General features: G+C 34.1%; 1 protein-coding gene across 4 annotated transcripts; it reads right to left on the bottom strand.

Moving 5' to 3' along the window:
* Positions 1 to 707: 707 nt before the first annotated feature.
* On the bottom strand, positions 708 to 18,804 carry ZRANB2 (zinc finger RANBP2-type containing 2). Of its 4 annotated transcripts, none has more exons than XR_008715865.1 (11): positions 18,608 to 18,804; positions 16,057 to 16,109; positions 15,860 to 15,968; positions 14,701 to 14,783; positions 9,619 to 9,695; positions 9,207 to 9,341; positions 7,857 to 8,026; positions 6,243 to 6,329; positions 4,197 to 4,355; positions 2,363 to 2,534; positions 708 to 1,047 (listed from the first exon to the last, which is right to left on the bottom strand). XR_008715865.1 is itself a non-coding variant. In XM_055585486.1 (11 exons), exons 1-10 carry the CDS (start codon positions 18,661 to 18,663, stop codon positions 3,103 to 3,105), a joined length of 963 nt encoding a protein of 320 aa, XP_055441461.1. In that variant the 5' UTR covers positions 18,664 to 18,804; the 3' UTR covers positions 708 to 2,534; positions 3,063 to 3,102. The 4 variants fall into 4 exon arrangements, 2 of the variants coding, with proteins under 2 accessions (XP_055441461.1, XP_055441460.1); XM_055585486.1 differs by adding an exon at positions 3,063 to 3,136 and having other exon boundaries at positions 708 to 2,534; XR_008715866.1 differs by lacking the exon at positions 708 to 1,047 and adding an exon at positions 3,063 to 3,132 and having other exon boundaries at positions 2,418 to 2,534.
* Positions 18,805 to 21,373: the final 2,569 nt, after the last annotated feature.

Genomic DNA, 21,373 nt, shown 5'->3' with positions numbered 1-21,373 from the left:
GATATACAATAGTATGTAAAGATGACAGGAAGAATTAGCCAGGAAATCAGTATTACATACCTTCAACTGCCTTTAAACAAAACTCCATTGTTTTCCAAAAATAAAACTATTTCCAGTTTAGGAAAGCTATCAAGTTACTTCTATTAAAAAACAAAACATCTAACAATTATGTCAAAATTGTTAGGGAAGAAGAGAGAAATTTCATACTATCTTACCAGCATCTATTAAAATAGCACTGGCTGTGGAAGCCAAATATCAAGAAGATATGAGAAAAAAAAAATCAGTTTTACCTTGGTACGTGTGCCTAGACAGTCTTATGCTTACAGCTTGCTCTGAACTTGGAATCTGTTGCCAATACCAACTATTCAATATTGTTTAGATAAAAGAATTCTAAATAGAAATTTAAGAACACTTAGCAGTTAAAAAAGATACTTGTTAAGTGCTAAGAAGCACATTGACATGTAATTTGCCACATGGAATAAGATATGTTCTGGTGCAGAGTGTTCAACTAGTTTGGGTACTCTCTGTTTCAAAAATTGCTGAGTGACAAAGGTTATAGTGATCATGGCTTTGGTATGTTTTAAACCAAACATTCATATATAAAAATCAGGTGACTTTACATAAAAGGTAAGTGAACACAGGGAGTCTAAAATGCACAATCAAAAGTAATAAACCAGACAGCAGATAGTTTAAAAATGAACATTAAATCAGAGCTTAAAAATTCTAATTTATTTCTAACAAACATCACTTGATGCTTGACTCACAAGCTTTATTTACATTTGTCTACAGCATCATTTCCTTACGAAATATACTAGTACAGCTTAAACCAAATAAAATCATAATCAATTGAATTGTCTGTAAACTACTATTAGCTAAATTTATAACCTTGCATTTGCTTATTAGTACAGTCAAAGTTTTAAATACAGAAAGCACAAGAATAAACCAACAATAGCATGTAGAATCTAGAAGATCATCTGGTCAATTTAGAAGGTGGACTTTCAAGAAGTCTGAGGCACAATTACAAGAGAGTAAAAGTTCTTGTGCAACCTACAGTAAATGTAGCAAAAAAAAATTTAAGACATAAAAAAAGCAGGGGAAGTTCACTGTAAAAATATTATCAAAATATTTCTACATAAGCTATTTTGCTTTCATCTTTAGATAAACTGAAGAGAAAAATCACTCATTTTAAAATAAAGAACAAATGAAATTTTGATCTGTCTACTAAGTACCTTAAAACATTTAATTTTCAGTTGCAGTAGACATTAATATTAAGGAAAAACAAACAAAAAACAAAAACAAAAAATGTGGGTATTGATTCCCATGCACAAAAAGTTCCCAAGCACATCTGTCAATTTTCCTTAATATACTTACCTTGCATTGTCACTGAAGATACTGTTAAGAGAAACCTTTTTTTAAAAACCAGAAGACAAAATAGAGCTCAAATGACCAGGTTTTGAGAAATAAAACAAATCTTGAAAGTATTTTAAGCCATAAATAATTTCAAGTGAATAGAAGCAATTATTTCTGCTTATGTCATGAGGAAATAAGCATTTGTTACTCAGAAGAAAATTTTATGCAGTGTTTAAACACCTCAAAGCAAATGCTCATTTAAATTCACCATGTCTTGTCTCTGTTGGTCTTATACCCAAAGAGAAATATATTTCAAAAGCTTGCTTCAATTTATTCGTTAACTAGGATTTAATTCTGTCTACCCTATTGTGTGATAACTGAATTTTTAAAAGGTATCACACAAAGCTTCTAAAATCATTAAATACTTTCGTATGTTTTTCTCATCAACCACATTAGTAGAGATGAACTGCTAGGCATTCTTGTTCAAAATCACTGTGTCAAAAAGGCAGAAACTAACATCTTTCTCCTCTGCAATTCACAAAACTTTTCTGTATTAAACTTGGTGGTGCAAAAAGTAAAACTAGATAGAGACAATGATTCTAAGGCACCCTTAACATAGGGAATTTCAAAATAAAGAAGTTTAACAATCTGTTAAACTTTTTCTAGTAAGAATCACTTTGACACAGGTTAACAAACTGGCTGAGTCCTTTCCCCAGATTAACATAAACAGATTGTTTCCAACTACTTTACCACAGTCTTGCCTCCATGCCCAAAGTCCAGATAAGCCTAGATAATGCTCATATTTGGAGATGAGAAAAACAAGAGTTTAAATTAGAAAACAAAGTACTTTGTTATAGCTGAGATGTTATAGCTTAAAAAAGCAAATGGATGTAAATAATGAATGACAAACAAAGCATCTATTTTGGGACATCATGGCTTAAAATACTATTTACTTTTAATATCACAAATAAACACAGCTGTATTTTTCTGAAAAGCAATGAAAGGCATGCACCTCTACTAGCAGATTTAGCACTTCTGACCAAGTAAGACACCAACTTCTTAAAAAATATGCTTCATGCATTATATTGGACTTTTTTTTTAAGATGTAAATTTTAATACATTATTTCTTTTTTGAACTTGAACGGGAACCAGAATGGGATGATCCAGAAGGTGACCTGTGGTGCCTGTAAGACATAATGGGGAAAACAGGTAATCTGGTAAGATGGAGCTGAATATCAACTTCCTTTATATGACTTTGAGAATATGAAAAATTAAACCTCATTAAACTGGTAAAAGGAATAATTAAAATCTAAGATATAAACTTATACACATAAAATTAACTAGTATTTAACTTTGGATATGAGCCCAGTAGCAGTGCAACCATAATTTAAAAATCTCTTAAGATATAGCCACCTCTCAATTATTTAAGGCAATGAAGGAAAGCCTTGCAAAGTTGTATAAAACTACAGATTAATACAACAAAGGCATATAAACTGGGTAATGGCAGTGTGACTAAATTGTTCTTTCTGATATACTGTACATAGTGTGGTAAGGCTATACGTAAAACAGATATAGCAAGGCTTCTGACTGTGTATACAAATATATATCCATAAATAATTATGTTTTGGAAATCTAGGTCGCACAAGATGACTGTACAATTAAGTTACAGGATTATATTCATGCAGCTAGTATGAATAAGTCAATATATCAACCTGGGTAAAGTAGTGGTGTTCCGAGGGGTTGGCCCTGGGCTCAGGGTTGTTTAGTATTTTCACCAATCACCTGGCTTATGGAATAGAGAACATGTTCATTAAGTTTAGATGACAACAAACTAGGGGGATTATATGTGGCTAAGATAAAAATTTGAAGAAGTGGTAAAAAAGCAACAGAATGAATTTCATAAAGTACGGAGTAATTTTTTTTTTAACAAAGGAATAAATGCACAGAAATGAAACTAGCTGTGTGTAACCTTAATATCTACACTTCAAAATGGGAAGACGCAAAACCAATCATTATGTACAAGAAGAGGTAACTCTAGCACTGAACATAGCAAAAATCAGATTTTATCTAATCCTTACTTTTCACAAGCTGAAGGGATATGAAAATTTGCAAAGATTATTAAGGAAGCCATTAAAATGACTATATAATTAGACACTGAGGAAAAAAACAGAAAAATAATGAAACTGAATAACTAGTCTGCTGCAGAAAAGGCTGACAGATGACACACTCTCCAAATTTTAAAAATACCAACACAGGTAAAGTAATCTAGTCAAGATCTCTTTCTACAAAAAAGGAATTCGGACTGAAAGATAAAAAAATATATTAGCTATATGAACAATTTCTTTATAAAGGGAACAAAACCAACAATTTGTTGTGGAAATGTATTTATACATATTTAAATAAGGACAGACTTCCAATTATCTATAATAGCTAATTTTCTTATTAGATGCCCTAGAATCCTACAGTTTCTAATATTTAATGTAAAATAGCATAAATTAATACTTATACAAATCAATCTCTAAATTACATCAACACACAGCTTCTGAATTAGAAACTTAAGAGACAGAAATAACCGAGAGTTGGCTATAATAATTATATATGAAAATAAAAATTTAAACAATAAAATAATCAGAGAGTGGAAGAGAATATTTGATCTACTTTTTTGAACAACCTGATTAAAACACAGAGTAAACAAAGTAATTAATCTGTTTTTTGAAGTTCACAGTTGAAGATTTTAAAGTGGGTAGCAAAGGAGATAATGAAAATCTAATCCTTGACTAAGAAGTTCAGTTGATCTACTAAACACACTTAAGAACACCCATTCTTATTTCTACAGAAACCCAAACCTTTCAGGTGACCGTGATCTTGTTCGTCTTTTTTTGCGATCACCAGATGAAGAAGATCTAGAACGACTTCTCTTTCTGTTCCTCTCAGGAGATGATGATGAACTTGAGTAAGATCTTTTTCGTGGGGAAGAAGAACCCCTGTGGGACCTGGAGCTGGATCTTCATTGATTGAGAAACAAATCAAACATTTCATTAAAAGAAGAAATGAGGCAGATGGTTTAGTTTCTAGCTCCAAAAATAAACAAACAATTTATAGCTATAAAAATTTTATAAGAAAGAATACTTACTGCTTACTCAACAGAAGACTTCTGGTTCAACCATGAAATCAATTCTATTTAATTTAACTTCACCACTAGATAAGTGCTCACTACTTTAATTAAAAACTAGTCTAATGCATTAAAGTAGAATCTTAAATTCGTTTTCTAAAATTTAAAGGCTTTCATTTTAAAGTATAAGTAGCAAAACTAACAGGTAAGCATTTGTATAACTAACTTAATGTCTAGAAACTACATCCTTCCATTTGGGGAAAAAATATGTATCATACAACTTCCTGAAGAAAATAATAACAGTTTGTTGTGGAATTAAGCAACTTATTAGTTAAGTTGCTTTAGTAAAAGCAGGATACGAGGACAAAATGACATAAAACAGTAGCTATTAAATCATTAAACATTCAAAGAAAAATAAAGTAACTTTAAAACTTGATTAACAATATTTGTTTTTATGAAGGACTACTATCCATGAAGTATGAAGTGTTGACATTCACATGTTTCAGGTAGAGGTAAATGTGCAAATGTTTAAATACAGTATTTCTTCATTTACATATTTTGGTTGAAGTAATTTAGCTCAAACTTCCCAAAAAATTCACCTTTGGGCTTAAAATAAAATCAGAAAGCCCAAAAGGAGAATTCTTTGGAAAGTTATAAGCAATGAAAAAATGTTTGAAAAGAATATGAAGGCTGTTCTGTAAACCTTAAAGTGCTTCCCAAAGGAACTAGGACCTAAGGATCTTCACCTAAGCAGCACTCAAATAAAACAACTGAAACATTGATAATACATAATAACAATAATCTAACTTGCTCTCTATCATATTAACTTAATACAAGTGTGTATATCATTCTTTTCTTCTTACTTGTATCAAATTGTAGTTCCCCTCTAACGCTACAGATTTGGCTCTAAAATAAGCTATTAAGCAATTATTTTTACCAACTAGCTAACACTACACTTCAGTGTAATTCCACTTAAGTGGAATTTTAGTTGTTTTCTTATTCTTGTTAGATGTCTTTAATAGATCAACAAATTAAAAAGAATGGCAGCATATTTTAACCAAATCTAGAAAAAACTTTAAGAGACTAAAAGCTAGTTTTTCACTTGGTTCTTTACAGATTATTTTTCCCTCTGCAGTGCTAACTAAATGCAACCTGAAGTTAACCTGAAGTTAACAAAAATGCTTCAAGATCACATCCTACCTAAACCACCAACCAACTTCTTAATTTGTGGAATTTAAGAAGTGTCTATACTTCTTACATACTACACACACTGTGTATAATATTCTGTGTTATATTACAGAGAAGTGAAAATAAAACCCACTTTATCTGATGTAAATTACAGAATTACTTCCGTAAATACTGAAATAATTGCCTTGCAAAACTGTGTTGAGGCAGTTATTTTTCTTCCTTTTAAACATGAAGTAAGCTTTTTCATCTGCATACTTACTATAACTACTACTGCAAAATAACTTTAATGAGTAGGCATTTGGTGATAAAGCTTGGCTGCATCTTCCCATTTCATCACATTTTAGCACAAAAATAGCAAACCTTGCACAATGCAAAATAACCACCTTAATTCAATCATGGGAATGTCTTGGCACACTGCTGGCAATGGAGACATCTCATGGTGAGAAAATTAAGCTGAGGCAAGTGCATTAGTTTTCTAATGCTAAAATAAAATTGACAAATAGAAGCAAAATAAGAGGAAAAAAAGCAACGCCTTCTGCAGCCTTTAAATATTTTCTCTCTCTGCTTTACAGAGAGATGCTACCTCATTCACCTTGATTTCGACCCACGAGATCTCGAACGTTCTCTGGAACTGGAACGAGATCTTGACTGCGAACTGGAAGAACTTCTTGAACGCGACCTGGAACAACATGGAAGGATATTTTTTTCCAGGACCATTTAATTAAGCTCTGTGATATGAACACTGAAAGAAAACTATGCATTAGGATTAATTTTCATATAATAATTATTTGGGATATATATTTTCAAAACACAGTATTTTAAGGTTCATTTAAAACTTTTATTCTGTATTAACAATTATGCCAAAACTTAAATTAATAATTTTTGAAAATAATCAACTACTTTCCAAGTTCATGGGGTTGCAAAGAGTTGGACACGACTTAGCGAGTTTGAACAACTTTCCAAGTCTGACAAGATTTCTTTAAAAACGCTTTTAAGATTGTACAGATAAAAATGCCCAGCATTATCACTTTATTAATATTGAATACTTTTTGTTCACAAATACTTAAAAGTAACCTGAGAGGGACTGACACATTCAGGAATATGGCAGTTTATATTTAACTTGAAATGTTTCTATTTTCTTGGTCATTAGTTAGCATAAAGCTTTAATACTGACATGGGTATGTTTTTAACCTGTATGTTTTCTGTCTACTCAAAGATTTGAGAATTAAAGGGAAACTACACTTATAATCCTGTCACTCTTTTAGGAAATTTTTGAAAATGACAGGAAATACGGTCCACTTGCATTTAAAAAGTCAACAAATTAAAAAAATTTCATTTAGTAATTTAATTTATACTTAATTTGTTCCTGAAAATAACAATTTGCAGAAAAACATTAATTTTTATCTAAAAAGTATCTTTATAATCACTGTTTTAAGTTTTCAGGCTTTACAGTAACTCAAAAATTACCTAAGTACTTAGCTAATATTTTATTCCTAAATACAGCTGAAATTCATTGCACATAGTTTCACTTAACTAAATAGGAGTTCTTCAAGGGAATTCTGCTTACATAAAGTGTTGCTTTTTCTCAACTAAAACTTCATTTTTATTGTTGACTATACAATCAGTGACTTTTTATTAAAACTTTACATTACTAACAAAATAATATGCAAGTATAACACAAATTAAATCCTCTAATTTATTCCTGGACAGCTCTAAAGTATGAGCATTAGGATAACAGAATACAGCCAAATTTCTCCTGTATTCAGAATACCTATGCCAAATAAAACACTGTGAAGAGCAGCAGTTCAATTAATGCCTAGAAAATTTCTGTACTAGTGTTTAAAATCATCAGTGGAAATATAAATCTTCACTTTATTTGAGTTTTCTGAATGTAAAACTATCTCTTTTGATAACTATCTATAAATAATGATTTAATTGAATTTTTAGAGTCTATTTTAATAAAAGGCATGGTAAACTGGCATAAATAAACTGGACTAAGGAAGTTTCATATTAAAATTTTGTATTTCTGAAATACTCGACAATAACTTCACGGCACTAAGATAGAAAAAAATGATCTTTTAAATGATAACTTGAATGAAAACTCCAAAATAAAAGGAAAGTTTAGTTAAGAAAAACAAAATTTATAAGTAAAGAAGTTAGATACTGACATTTTGACTGGTGTTACCCTTGACCTGTACCCGTTTACCTGGACCTAGACCTTGAACTGGAGGGGGAGGATGAGCGTGATGAAGATCGTGAATGTGAAGACCGAGACTTTGAGCGACTTCGTCTGTTAGATTTCTTTTTACTACTATCTTCTTCTTCACTGGCATCAAGATTATATTTTGAGAGATCAGCATCATCTTCATCCTCATCCTAATAAAAATCCACAATTAATTATATTTAGACCTTGAGATATCAATGCTGTCTACTAGGAATGATGAATAGTTCTATGTAATGGACATCTTCATATGAACACATTTTATCACTAACATCTCAACAAATTCACTCTCAAACCTGAAATCTGACTACTACATTCCTGATCTCAGCTAAAGAGACTGAATGACTGTCTCAGACATTTCAAAGATGTAAATGTAAAAGTCATACTCATTTTCTTTTTCACACAATGTATTACCATATAAACTGTCAAGAATTTTCAGTTTTATTTCCTTAAAAGTTCTTAAATGCATCTCCTTTAAGACTTAGTTCAGAACTTCATTCCTTTCTCTAGGACACCCTTTTAGGAAGTCTAACTGTGGGAATTCATTCTGCCTCCCCAATATCTCAGTATGTCGACAGTCATCTCTAAAACACAGATCAGATAAATATATCTCATTAGTTTCTTTTTCAAACTTGTTTCATATTGTTTTATCTCATTTCTTTTTCAAACTTGTTCCATATTGTTTTATGTGCATTCAAGGACCTCCTGTGCTCAGACCTCAAAGCACCCTTAATCTGGATCTACTCATCCATAAAATTTTATACTCAGGCCCCACAGAATAAACATCACCAGACCTGATGTGTTTGCTGACCCCCATATTACCTTCTCCCCTCTACTCTAACCACACTACCCCATATATGATTTTTTGGATGTTGCTGGCTTGTTTCCTACTATGGGAAACTTTATTTGCTGTTCTCACTGTCCTAAAAATGCTCTGATCCCAGCCCTTACCACGGGCTCCTTCGTATCACTCTTATCACTCAAGTCTCAACACAAATTTCATGGTCTCAGAAATCCCCCTTTCACTGAAACGAAAGTAGCTCTTCTAATGATCTGCTATCACATCATGCATCTTCATAATATTATTGCTATTTAAATTATATTGTTTATGTCTTTTCCTCTCTGCAATTTAAGTTAAGAGAAGCATTTTCTGTCTCAGTCACTACTGTATATCTCAAGTCAGAATAATGCTTGGTAAAACAGATCAAAATTTTTGTGGAAACAAATGATGACATTGTAAAACACATCTTCACCATAAGCCAAAGGTTGTCAAAGACATTCATATGCCATAGCTTGAATAAGACAAAGGGGAAATATGGTAAGGAAATAAGTTACCTCATCTAATTTATATTTAGAAAGATCTTCATCCTCATCCTCTTCTTCTCCCTCAGATTCTTTATCTTCAACTTCCTTTAAAATAGATGCAGGACCAACTGCCTTCCCTCTGTACTTTTTTTTCTTACGTCCAAACTAGAGAAAAAGTTTCAAAATATTTCTGTTAGCTAAAAGTATTAAAATATTTTTTCCTAAGAAATTACTTTTATATATTTAGGTGTCAACATGTATTTTTTAGTCAATTTTATGTTTAAGTCAATTATGATTTCCAACAAAATGATAAGCTGCTGTAAAAGACTTAATGTGTACTTACAAAAATGAGATCCATTTAGTATTTTCTTTTTTCATTTATGATACTTTCTAGCATGTTTTTCTAAGTTGCATTCAGCCTACATACTAATGTATATCTTACCTCATCATATTCACCATCAGATTCTTCTCTTTCTATGTATTCAACATTTTCTCTTTCATTAAAACCACCACCATATCCTAAGGAGGGGGGAGCAGAAATTGTTATGGTAATTCACCAAAACCGCCTACAAGTAACAGGAAAAAAAAATGAAATCTTAATCAAAGACATCTGTTTATCCCTTTAATAAATTATTGGTCTCAAAAAAAAAAAAAGTATCACTACAGAGAACAGCCTCAAAGTTGGATATAGCTGGAAAAGTCCCATGGCTACAATTTTAGCTCTTCTCAATTTTAAAATGTCCTGCCTGTATGATTTCAGCAATACATGGAATACATGGATGGACAACATCTCCTTAAATATCTGCTATAACCAAGTTTTAAAACGACTTTCCTCTGTGGTTTTAATCATAATTCTTTTGGGAGAAGTGGGCTCAGTAAGAACTAAAAATCAAATTTCACTGTTTACTAGTTAAAAATAGCTTGAAATCTTTTGATACACTGAAATTTTGCTGGGCTAAAATACAGTTAAGAGCTTGGAAAATAATTATATAGGCAAATATAATGACACAACAAAAAACATAAAAATAGGTTTTAAATACACAGTTAAAAGTCACTCAGTTTTTCTGAAGCAGCCAGTAAACTTTTCAACTGAAAATATTCTAATAAAGACCAATCAAGATCAATACACCATTATTATTTACTGCCACAACTACTATCTACAATTTAGACTTACAGATCTCTGACAGGCTTAACAAAGATAGGAAGAAGAAAGTGAGTGAGTTTTAGAGAAAATGGGATAAGAACTTCTGAAAAATATCTCCCACTGAAAAAAATAAAGAGGTGGTTAAGAGTAATATAACCTAACTATCTCACATATTTCAGAACAGTACCAGCACACAAAGAGTACTTCCCAGTTTTAAGGATTTAATGAATCAGCAAAATGTTAAATTTATAGACAAAAAAAGCATTTTTTAAAAATTTAAGATTTGCAACTTTAAATCTGTCAGTCACAGGCATTAAAAAACTCATCACTTACTCTCTCATCATTTTATAAGAGCCACAAACTAAGATTTTTAGTAGAGAGGATGTAAGTGTTCCAGTAAAATAAGGCAATAAAATTAACTCACTTAAAAAAAATCCCACATTAATGCAGTGTCCTTTCTTTTCCTCACCATACTCTGTACTGGTGAAAACTGCAAAATATCAGTGTCTATCCTCAGAATACTTGATACCATCCCTTTTTTCCTCTTCCTACCTTGTTCCAGACAAAATAGACTCCAATTGTAATATACAAGAATTTCCTCATTTCTATGCATATGACACAACAGTGAAGTGTTTTAAATTATCAATAACAACTTTTCCTAAGTAAAATCCTGGCTCTAGTTTTTCAGAGTATCAAATATTAAAAGAAAAAAAAAATCAAGTAAAATTAGGTATATGATCATCTCAAGAAAATACCTCAGGGATTTCCTTGGTGGTCTAGTGACTAAGATTCCATGTTCCCAAAGCAGGGACCCAGATTCAGTCCCTGGTCAGGGAACTAGATCCTACATACTGGAACTAAAAGCCTCCATGCAACTAAAAGCTAAAAAGCATCCTGCGTGCCAAAATGAACATCAAAGATCCTGCATGCTGCGACTAAGACTAGTAATTTAAAAAAAGAAAAAGGCTCATATTCAATGATAATTTGAGAGATAAATGCTGTAGAAAATTATAATTCAACAATATAGTTTCTTGACTCTAGATACATATTTAATAGCATGGCAGTATGTCCCGAGACGTAAGAGATGTAAAGACTTAAACCTCACAATACTTTGAAGTAGGTAAAAAACTAACGCAAAATGATTCACCTAAGAAAAAAGGAAAAAAAAATTATATAATAGGATGGCTGTAAGCCAACAGTACAGAAAAACTGGACTATTTGTATGTGGAAATGTAAACATATTAAAGCACTACTATTTAAAATCAATAGGCTTTCAGTAGAGTTCTTTGTCCAATCAGTAATCTGAAAGTAAAATAATGGTAAGGCAAACATGGGGAGCCAAAGAATTTATACCAAGATTTAAGAAGCAAACAGGTAGGCAGTTTTGCATAGGAAGCGTGATAGCAAACACAAAGCTATTCTCATGTTCTCTCACACAGTCATAGAAGAACCTAAATAATCTGCTAGCAATACATTATTAAGGTATGTTGTGTGAGTTCATACAACAAATACACCTCATGAAGTCTTTCTATGTGGGAAATCAGTAGCTATAGCATTAGAAAAAAAAAAGCCTTCAGCATCATCTCCACTGAATAACAAGGGAGAGGAATAACTGGTTTATGTGTGTTTCCCTCACTCTACTGGTTTGACACTTTCAGGGAATGTTGTAAAAATTGGTCTTCTTGCTTCGATGCTTGCCACTCCCACCCCCTAATTCTTTTTCTATAAACCAGTAATGTTTAAAAATTAGAAATGTCAATCCCTTATTAAAAATTGTTATTTCCCATTATATTTAGAATGAAATAAAACTTCTTACTATAATTTACATGGCCTTTGCCTATTTCTGAAGTGTCTTCTGGAGCTGCTAGGAATTCACCCAATATGCTAAATTCTTTCAAGTGTCAGGGCCTGATTCATATAAGCTGTTTGCTTTTGCTTGCAATGATCTCTCAACTTGCTACTAACTTTCACTGCTTAGCCTAAACATTGCTCTCTTGAAGACTTCATTAATTTTTGCCTTTACACTTCTAGTTTGCTTAACCAAGTATTCCCCTGCATCATGGCCAATAAATATTTCCTCAATTCTATACTCAATATTTGAGTATAGGAAACAGCACAGTCCTGGCATCACTTATGATACAGTTTATATGAAACAAGCAACCTCTATAGACTTTTAGCAAGTATTAAAATAAAAATTATATCTTAAGATTTGTCTCAAAAAATGTAAAATGTGAGCAAAGATCAGTAAAGGATCAATCAGATTTAAAATAGGCCTGAATTAGGGTTGTGACAATGGAAGTGAAGAGAGAAAAGGGGATGAATGTAACATGTGCTTCAAAGGAAGAACTGAGACACTACTTTGAAAATTCTGAGAATCTATATTTTGATTAATCAGCAGAGAACAAATAATAAAGACAAACTAGACAGCAACAGTATTATTAGTTCACATCTTCAACAATGACAGGCTAAGACAACTACTTATATCAAGGGAAATGGTAAAGGGTCAGGACACAAAAAAGATAATGGGTAAAGGAAAGTGAGGTTATTAAACTTCGACAACTTCAGTTGATAAGATTTTAGCTCTTGCATTAGCGAAGCTTTTAAAGGAGGAATCACAAAACAGGTCAAAGAGAATGTGAATAAATAAAAGGCTTCCAGGGATTACAATTCTTATAACTGTTAAGATTCTGGACTTTTTCCTAAAAGCAATCAAAACAAAATGTTTTAAACAAATGGAGTTTTAGTTTAGAACAAAGAACTCCTGGCAGTGTGGGATATATGTACAACAACAAGGTAGCTGGTTTTTTTTCCCAAAAAGCAAGATAAAGTTGCATCTCTGCCTAGGAAAATGATGGAGTAGACTTGTGGGGGAACAAGAGAGATGAAGGAGTTATTAAGAAGGATGTCCAAGTTTCTGGTTTATGTAACAAGCATATGGCGGGTGGTACCAATCATGAGAAAGAGATCACTAGAAGAGGGCCAGATCCTCGGGGAAAATCGCGAGTTCAGTTTAGATATAATGAGTTTGACATTTACATAGTGATGATGAATAGGCAGCTGAATATACAGGTCAAAGAAGTCTGAGCTAGAGACATAAATTTGGTTATCATGGTGTGCCAGTGCTTACTTAAACTTGGGTCTTCAAGAAAATGCCCAGAAAACAGAGCATAAAAGAGAGCTTAGGAATTGGACCTAGAAGAAACCCAACATTCTGTGACCACGAAAATACAATGTAAAAGGAAACAGAATAACCAACCAGAGGGGTGTATGTGTGTTAATTTAAAAAAAAGGGGGGGGAATATAAACGTTAAAGAGGTAAGAGAAGGAAAAAAAGGCCTTATTAAAAGGCCTTAATCTACAGACAGTGCAACTGTCTAAAGTCAGGGAGGAGAAGGAAACAGGGAAGTAGTTTATTAAGTCTAGGTCTGATAAGGTGACTAATGTATCAACAGAAGGAAGCCTTTGACTGTACAAGTTGCTGAATGACAAAATCAGATGTGAAGTATACTGATAATGTGTTTGCTCTAACTGATGATAATGGGAAACTACATTCTATCAGGTAAATATTTCCACCCAACTACTGACAACACAGAGGCTTCCCTGGTGGTGGCTCAGACAGTAAAGAATCTGCCTGCAATGCAAGAGGCCTGGGTTTAGTCCCTAGATGAGAAAGACCCACTGGAGAAAGGAACGGCAATCCACTCCAGAATTCTTGCCTGGAGAATTCCATGGACAGAGGAGCCTGGCCAGCTATAGTCCATGGGGTCGCAAAGAGTTGGACATGACTGAGACTAATAATGCTGACAATGCAATAACTGACAACACACAGAGTCAATGATGGGTTATTATTTAGACCAATGGTGACCAAATACCATCTAAAACACCTGCAAATTTTTGGGACCCACCACCAAGGAGCTTTGTCAGCTGTTTAGGAATCTGGATTTTCAGTTTCTCAAATGATTCTAATGCATGGCTAACTTTTAGAACTATTGCCTAAACTTTAGACAAATACTTTAAAAGGTGCCCCATGTTTGTTTTTGTCATACTAGGAAATCAAATGAATGAAAAAAATGGAATTATCCTATCATTATTAATAACAAACATTTAGACTATCAAAGGACAGAGAGGAATAAAGCATTTCTAAAACTATCCTAATGTCGAGTAATTATTAGGATACAGTACTCATGTACTGTACTTTGTAAACTGTGAAATTATCATACAAAAGATGACTCTGGATGAGAGAAAAAAAAAATTAAGATAAAAAATATAAGAGCAGAATAAACAATCCTAATTTACTGTGCTCTTATAAAGTGATATAATTATTAGCTTCAATGTTTAGTGGTTTTAAAATCATTTAGTTGGAATGAGTTTGACTCTTACCTGTTCTTTCTTCCAGTTTAGCATACTTTGGAGTATTACACATGTTACATTCTGATCTTCTGGCCCAATTCACATTACTGCAACTTTAAAAGTGAAAAATATCAAATTAGTAGATTATAACATAAGACAAATAGTAAATTTCAAAATATTTAAAAAATTTAAACTGAAAAGTAGAGTGAACTCACTACCATAAAGAAATGTTTACTAAAAGGATGCTACAAAGGAAATGTACTGATGTACCTTTTCTGAGAAGAGAGTATGGTTAGAACAGACTGAACTACTTAAGCAGAGAAGCAAAAGCTATATAGTATGAAGAGTGCTTCTGTCTTTTTATGATAAATCAATGAGAAATTATATTTACAGAGATTCTGCTGTCTTGCGGGGGGGTGGGGGGGAAGGCGGGGAATACCACTTTAAATGAAATGTTCTATTAATTTCCCAGTCTCCAAATTCACCTCAAGAGTAAGGTTATACTCTGCAAATAAAAGTTAAAAAAATTTTTTTCTCTCCTGCAGAATCTTTTCATGCACTGGATCCCAAATTCAGTGACTTAATCTGTTGCTGGAAAATTATTCAATACTAATTTAGTATTTTTAAGATCAGAAATTTGTGTAAGACCCTCTTCTGATTCAGTCCTTTCATGCATATTTGATTCATCTGCTTAAAGAGAAAAGATGGATATTGGAAAAATCAATATAGCACGTAAAAATCAGAAATATTAAGAAACCTAATTAGGAATAATTATCTATAGGATGCAACTTATGATTCTAAAATTACTGTGCAAACAGACAAAAGATATTTCATGATATATTTCACACTAATGATACAGGCTAAAAGTTTTTGAGATTTTTCAAAAATAGGACAAAATAGGTTTTTAGTTCTTTTAAATACCCTTCTCTTTTTGAATGTTAGCTCATCTTGAGATCGATTTACTGGTATACATAATTCATCTTACTAACAACTAACATTACCATTAAAAATAAAGTTTAAAAGTTCTTTATACTTAAATATCAGATACAGAATGAATAACAATCAACAGATCTTTGATTTAAAGTCTACTGTGGCTTGCCAATGTGACTAAAAAGAGTAGGTAGTATTAACAAGTAGTGGCTACATACATTATGGGAAAAAAGTCAGGATGATCGTTTAAAACACATACGTTTTACACTGCCAGTCATTAGCACTAAATAAGCCTCGGCTCTTTTCTGCGAGTGTCTTTCCTATTTCAGTGCCCCCTGCTTTCATCATCTTAGCCTCAGTTGTTTTCTCTGAAAATAGAAAAATGCAGTATGAATCTGCGGAAATAAAGAAATGGTCTGTATAAACAGTCTTAACAGAAGGTCCTTAAGTGCTTACCTCGACCACATCTATTACAGCTAGTTCTTCTAGCAAAGTTTACATTTCCACATCTGAAAATAAAGTAAAAAATACTTAGAGAGACACATATTAAACTTACGTAATTTTAAAGATTCTATTACACAGTTTTTTAATGTGTCCTCCCTATATACCTGGGTCCAGAACTTCTACTTCTCTTTTCATGTTAATGTCAATGTTAACTACAAAAAAAACAAACAAAAAAACCCCTCACAATTTAGGTGGAAAAAATACAAGATTTGAAGTTACAAGTCATGGATAAGAAACTCCAATCTCTCAATTACCAATTACGTGATTCTGGTAAGTCACTTAAGGATCTCTATGCCTCAGTATTCTCAAGTGGCACACATCATTAAGTACAACAAGATACCCTTACAAAGTTTAAGTGAGATGTGAGTCCACTTGAACAATTACTGATGAAGCACCAGGGAGTTCAAAAAGATTCAAAGTAACTTTCATATAGAAAATAAGATTATACAAAATTTTGTTAAGACTTATAATACAAAATCCTAAAGGTGAACCAAGGGGGAGAAAATGGGTAAGTCAGAAATGGCTTCATGGATCTTAATACTACCCTCTTGTTAGAAACAGAAGGTGGGATGGTAAAAAGACAAAGGAAAATTATGACAAAATAGAAAGAGGTTGAATAATTAAAAGAAAACTCAGTTTTGGGGTTATCTATTAAACCTCTGAAACCTAGTTGGAAAACTACAACCAATAATATCAACACATCAAGTAACATATTGTAACTTTACGATGATACTAACAACCAAAAAACATGGGTTCATGAACATGGTTTTTATAGTGCATCTGCAAATCATAAAAGCATGCTAAATGCTCTAAATAACATGTAAAGCTTAAACTTTAAAAAGTTGATTTCTTTTTTTTTTTTTTTAGGTATTATACTAGAATGGAATAAAGATGTCAAGTATGGAAGAGACACTCAACTGAAGCACACCACTAACTAGGTCATTCCCCTCACCCCCCCCCAAATAAAGAATATCCTTTAGGACTCCAATAAGCATTTGAAATACATTCTGAACATGTCTTCTGGATTTATATACATTGTAGAAGTTAGTCTGTTCATATATTTGTAACTGAATTGAAATGCACTCTTAGAAAAACCTTCAAATATTAAATATCATTAATGACACTGTCAAAAGCAAATTATTCTAACAAGTGACCAACAACACAAAAAGTCAGTTGTTTGTTCTACTCAAAATTGACTTGATACCCTTCAAGTAATCTTAATCTTTATGTAATCGAGAAACATCAACTTTTTATGTAAAGAAGCACGATGCTTCATTTCAGTTCAGTTGCTCAATCCTGTCTGACTCTTTGTGACCCCACGGACTGCAGCCCGCCAGGCTTCATTTAAATTGCTCAAAATATGAATGGAAGACATATGCTGCGGAAATAAGCCCTTAATCTTCTTTGACATTTGATTCTAAAACTAATATTTATAGTTATTGATTGATGAGTAAATACTCATTTTATTGCTACATCTTATTGCTCTACACAATCTATGCTGTACCATTTTAAGGGAGATCTTCTGTTTTTTTAAGCAAAGTAAAATAGCCTAGGTAAAGTTACATAAGCAATAGGATTGGAATTAATTTTCAAAGTTTTCACTCTTTACTACCAGGCACTCCATATGCCATCTGTGGCTTGCTTAGAGACAAGTATTCAAAAGTTTTTATTGGAACACGAGATGCGGATTCTTTTTTTTTTGACAATTACTTTTCATAATAATTTTTGTATATCTCCAAATAAATACACCTACTTAAACACCCGCCAATAAAAAATCTTCCTAAACAATTTAATAAAGGACACTGGTTTCAGCAGAGCCACTAAAACACGTGCTTCTTTGAAGCAGGCATTCTCCAGGGCTGAGCAGGCAAAAACACAGACCTCATATGTTTCGGTTCTAAAGAGGCGAAAGGTTCAATTCTTGTGGGGAAATTAAAGACCAATAAAGAAAAAAAAAAAAAAAAGCCAGAATTCCTGCAACCAAAGGAGGTTAGCGTTCGGCAGGAAAAAGTAAACACAATACGGAAAGAAAGTTTGAATTAAAAAAAAAAAAAGAAAAACAGCAAAATGAACTAGGTGAAGCAAACAAATGAGTTCAAGAAAGCAACGTTTTCTGAACAAGAGTCAGGTTCTGCAGGGAAAAGTCACGTGGGGGAGATCCGACACCGAGCTGGCCTCCACGGGGGAGGTTTCCTTATCGCAGAAACCTGGCCGGGGGTGGGGTGGGGAGTGAGGAAAACGGGCGGCCATCTCCTCCCCAAACAGCTGGCTGTCTCGGAGAGAGATAATCGAGGAGACGCTGAAGACTTAATCAAACGAAAGGTTCTTGAAAGACCCCATCGTGAGGAGACTAAGAGCCTCCTTCCCGCCCGGGATCCGGCAGTTCTCCTCCACCACTCGGCTGACGGCATCAGCGACCGTAAAAACGGAAAATGCTCAATCGACTCGAGAAAGCCTCCAACGACAAACCCCGCTTCAAACTCGGGACCCTTCACGAACTCACTTTTTGTCTGGGCAAATCCAGTCACCGTCACTGACTCTGAAATTCTTGGTCGACATCTTGGACGCCGCCACCACCACAACCACCCGCAGCTACGTCTTCACAGGAGGGAGCGGGCCGGGGACTTTTGGCGCTCCGGGGCTGTCCTCACACCGCCTGACTCCTTTCCAACACTGCGACAGGGTTTGATAGTGCGAACACTCGGCCTAGATTGGGTTTGAACGTTATTGTCCAGAAAAAGATGCCTGTGAGATTTTTTTTTTCTGGCCGAAAGAGTTACAATGAAAATATATTATCTAGGACTAAACTAACAGGCGCTGCCAGGACAGCCCAGGCGGGAGGCATTCGTGGCACTAGATGGCTCGGAGAGCCCCCTACAGGCAGGAGGACCTGAAAGGAAAGTACTTCCGCTCAGATGGGCGGGACTAGGGAGGTGGGGCGGAAGTGACTATGACCCTCGGGGGCTGGCAAAGGCGAGTTTCGCTAATCGGTAGGGGTGAAGTGGACTTCTCCTGTTTTTGGAAAAGTGATTTTTAATAAAGTCTCGAGAATTCTGTTCTTTCACCATGCACATAGGATATCGTTTAAAACATATTGTTTTGGGGTACGTAAATAGATGTAACAGATAAGTAATATACACTTGGGAAGTGAGCAGTAATTTTGGAACTAGGAGGTTGCCACTATGGTTAAAAGACCTGTCTTTTCCCCATTCCATTCCCTTGGTTTCCTCCAGAGGTAATACTCACTTGTTGCTGCCGCTACTGCTGCTGCTGCTGCTAAGTCGCTTCAGTCGTGTCCAACTCTGTGCGACCCCATAGACGGCAGCCCACCAGGCTCCCCAGTCCCTGGGATTCTCCAGGCAAGAACACTGGAGTGGGTTGCCATTTCCTTCTCCAATGCATGAAAGTGAAAAGTGAAAGTGAAGTCGCTCAGTCGTGTCCGACTCTAGCGACCCCATGGACTGCAGCCAGGCTCCTCCGTCCATGGGATTTTCCAGGCAAAAGTACTGGAGTGGGGTGCCATTGCCTTCTCCAATACTCACTTGTATTTGGGGTTTATTCATTTGGTTTTAAAAATGTAGTTTATGGCTAATAAACGGTTGAACTTTACAAGGATAGTTTATTGTTATATAATCGTCTGCAGCTTTCTTTTCGTCAACAATATGCTTTTAAAAAGTCGTAGATTGTTGCATGTATTTGTATTTGTTTAATTTTGCTGTTATTTATTGGTAATGTTGCTTCGTGTGACAGTTTATCCCTCTGTTTCTCAACTTTTGTTATAAATTTGGATACAAAAATGCAAGAATTTTTCTAGAGTACAGCTTGTATCTCAGAGAACATTTTCAGCTGCATTCTAATTATTGCTTTATTGGCAGCTGTTTATTTTTCCTTAATAACTGGCCCTATTTTTCCAGTTCTTTGTTTATTGAGTAATTGTGATTTTTATCCAAGACATTTTGAATATTTTGTTGCATAGACTCTGGGTTCTGATTAAAGCCTTTGGGGATTGTTGATTTTTTGTTTGTTTGTTTTCTTTTAGGAGGCCATCAATCCAGTTTGGTTCATATCTTAAGTTGAGTCTCACCTGTGGGTGCTGGTTCCATGTCAGATTGGTTTTCAGAGGCTTTATTGTGTTACATTGAATCTGTTTTATACATACAACACTCAGGAATTATTTTGGAACTTGGGAAGTAATTTAAGTTGTAGTTCACATATCTTTTGCTATGCAGCTTTTTTCTATTCTGCAGGTGCTTAGTTGAAGGTGTGAGCAGAGAACTTAGTCAGATTCATACGAAGAATTAGGGAGTTTGCTTCTCCAGCTCTTCCTGGTTTTGATGTTCCTCTCTGTTTTGCAGAGTCTCATTTTCTTGCTAGAAATATGAGGTTTCTCTTGGAGTTTTAGCTTGGTGCCATAGCTACAGCATCTGACTAGGGCACACACTGGAGCAAAGAGGTGAGAGAAAAGAGCAAAACAAAAGATGAATTCCCTCCCAGAGGTGCCCTTTCCCAATTTCCTTGTCTAGAAAGACACGTTTTTTCTTGGTGTCCTAACTGCCCAAGCCTGGCCCTAACTCTCAGTCAAGACCAGAGGGAAAAAAGGAGAAAAAAAAGCCAAATAATCCCCCACAGACTTTAGCTCGTGGAAGCCCTCTTTCCCCATTCATCTAGCTAGAAATATGGGATTTCTCTCTGTTTTTGTTTCCTGTGCTACCACCACGGTATCACTGGGTGTCAGACCTCCAGTCAAATCTGTAAGAGAAAATAGGAAAAACAAACACAGAAGGCATTTTTCCAAGTTTTGACTTTCCTCCCCAATCTACCTGTTTTTGCTTACTTTTTTTTAGAGTTCTCAGGTAGTTGCTTTTGTTTTTTGCCTTGAACTTTTAGTTGTGATTAGTAGGAAAGATAGGCTGTCATGATCTTACTCCATTTTGGCTGGCACTGCAAGTCAAGGAAATAGAAATTACCACTACACTTCATTAGAATTATTACAATGAAAAATTTAGACAACATCAAGTGTTGGAGAAGGTGTTGAAAAACAACTGGAATTCTTATACACTGCTAGTGGAAGTGTCAGTGGATACATTTACTTTGGAGAGTGTTTATGGATACATTTACTTTGGAAAGTGTTTGTTAGAGTCTATTAAATCTTAGCATATTCATACCCTATGACCTTGCGATTCCACTCCCAAGTGTATTTCCAATAGAAATGCCTGTATATTCACTAAAGAGGTATATAATAGTGTTCATCACTGTACTATAATAGCCC

The sequence above is a fragment of the Bubalus kerabau genome, chromosome 6, assembly GCF_029407905.1.
Source record: "Bubalus kerabau isolate K-KA32 ecotype Philippines breed swamp buffalo chromosome 6, PCC_UOA_SB_1v2, whole genome shotgun sequence".
Classification (NCBI taxonomy): Eukaryota; Metazoa; Chordata; class Mammalia; order Artiodactyla; family Bovidae; genus Bubalus; species Bubalus kerabau.
The sequence above is the reverse complement of the archived record's forward strand: the minus strand, read 5'-3'. Positions and strand labels throughout refer to the sequence as shown.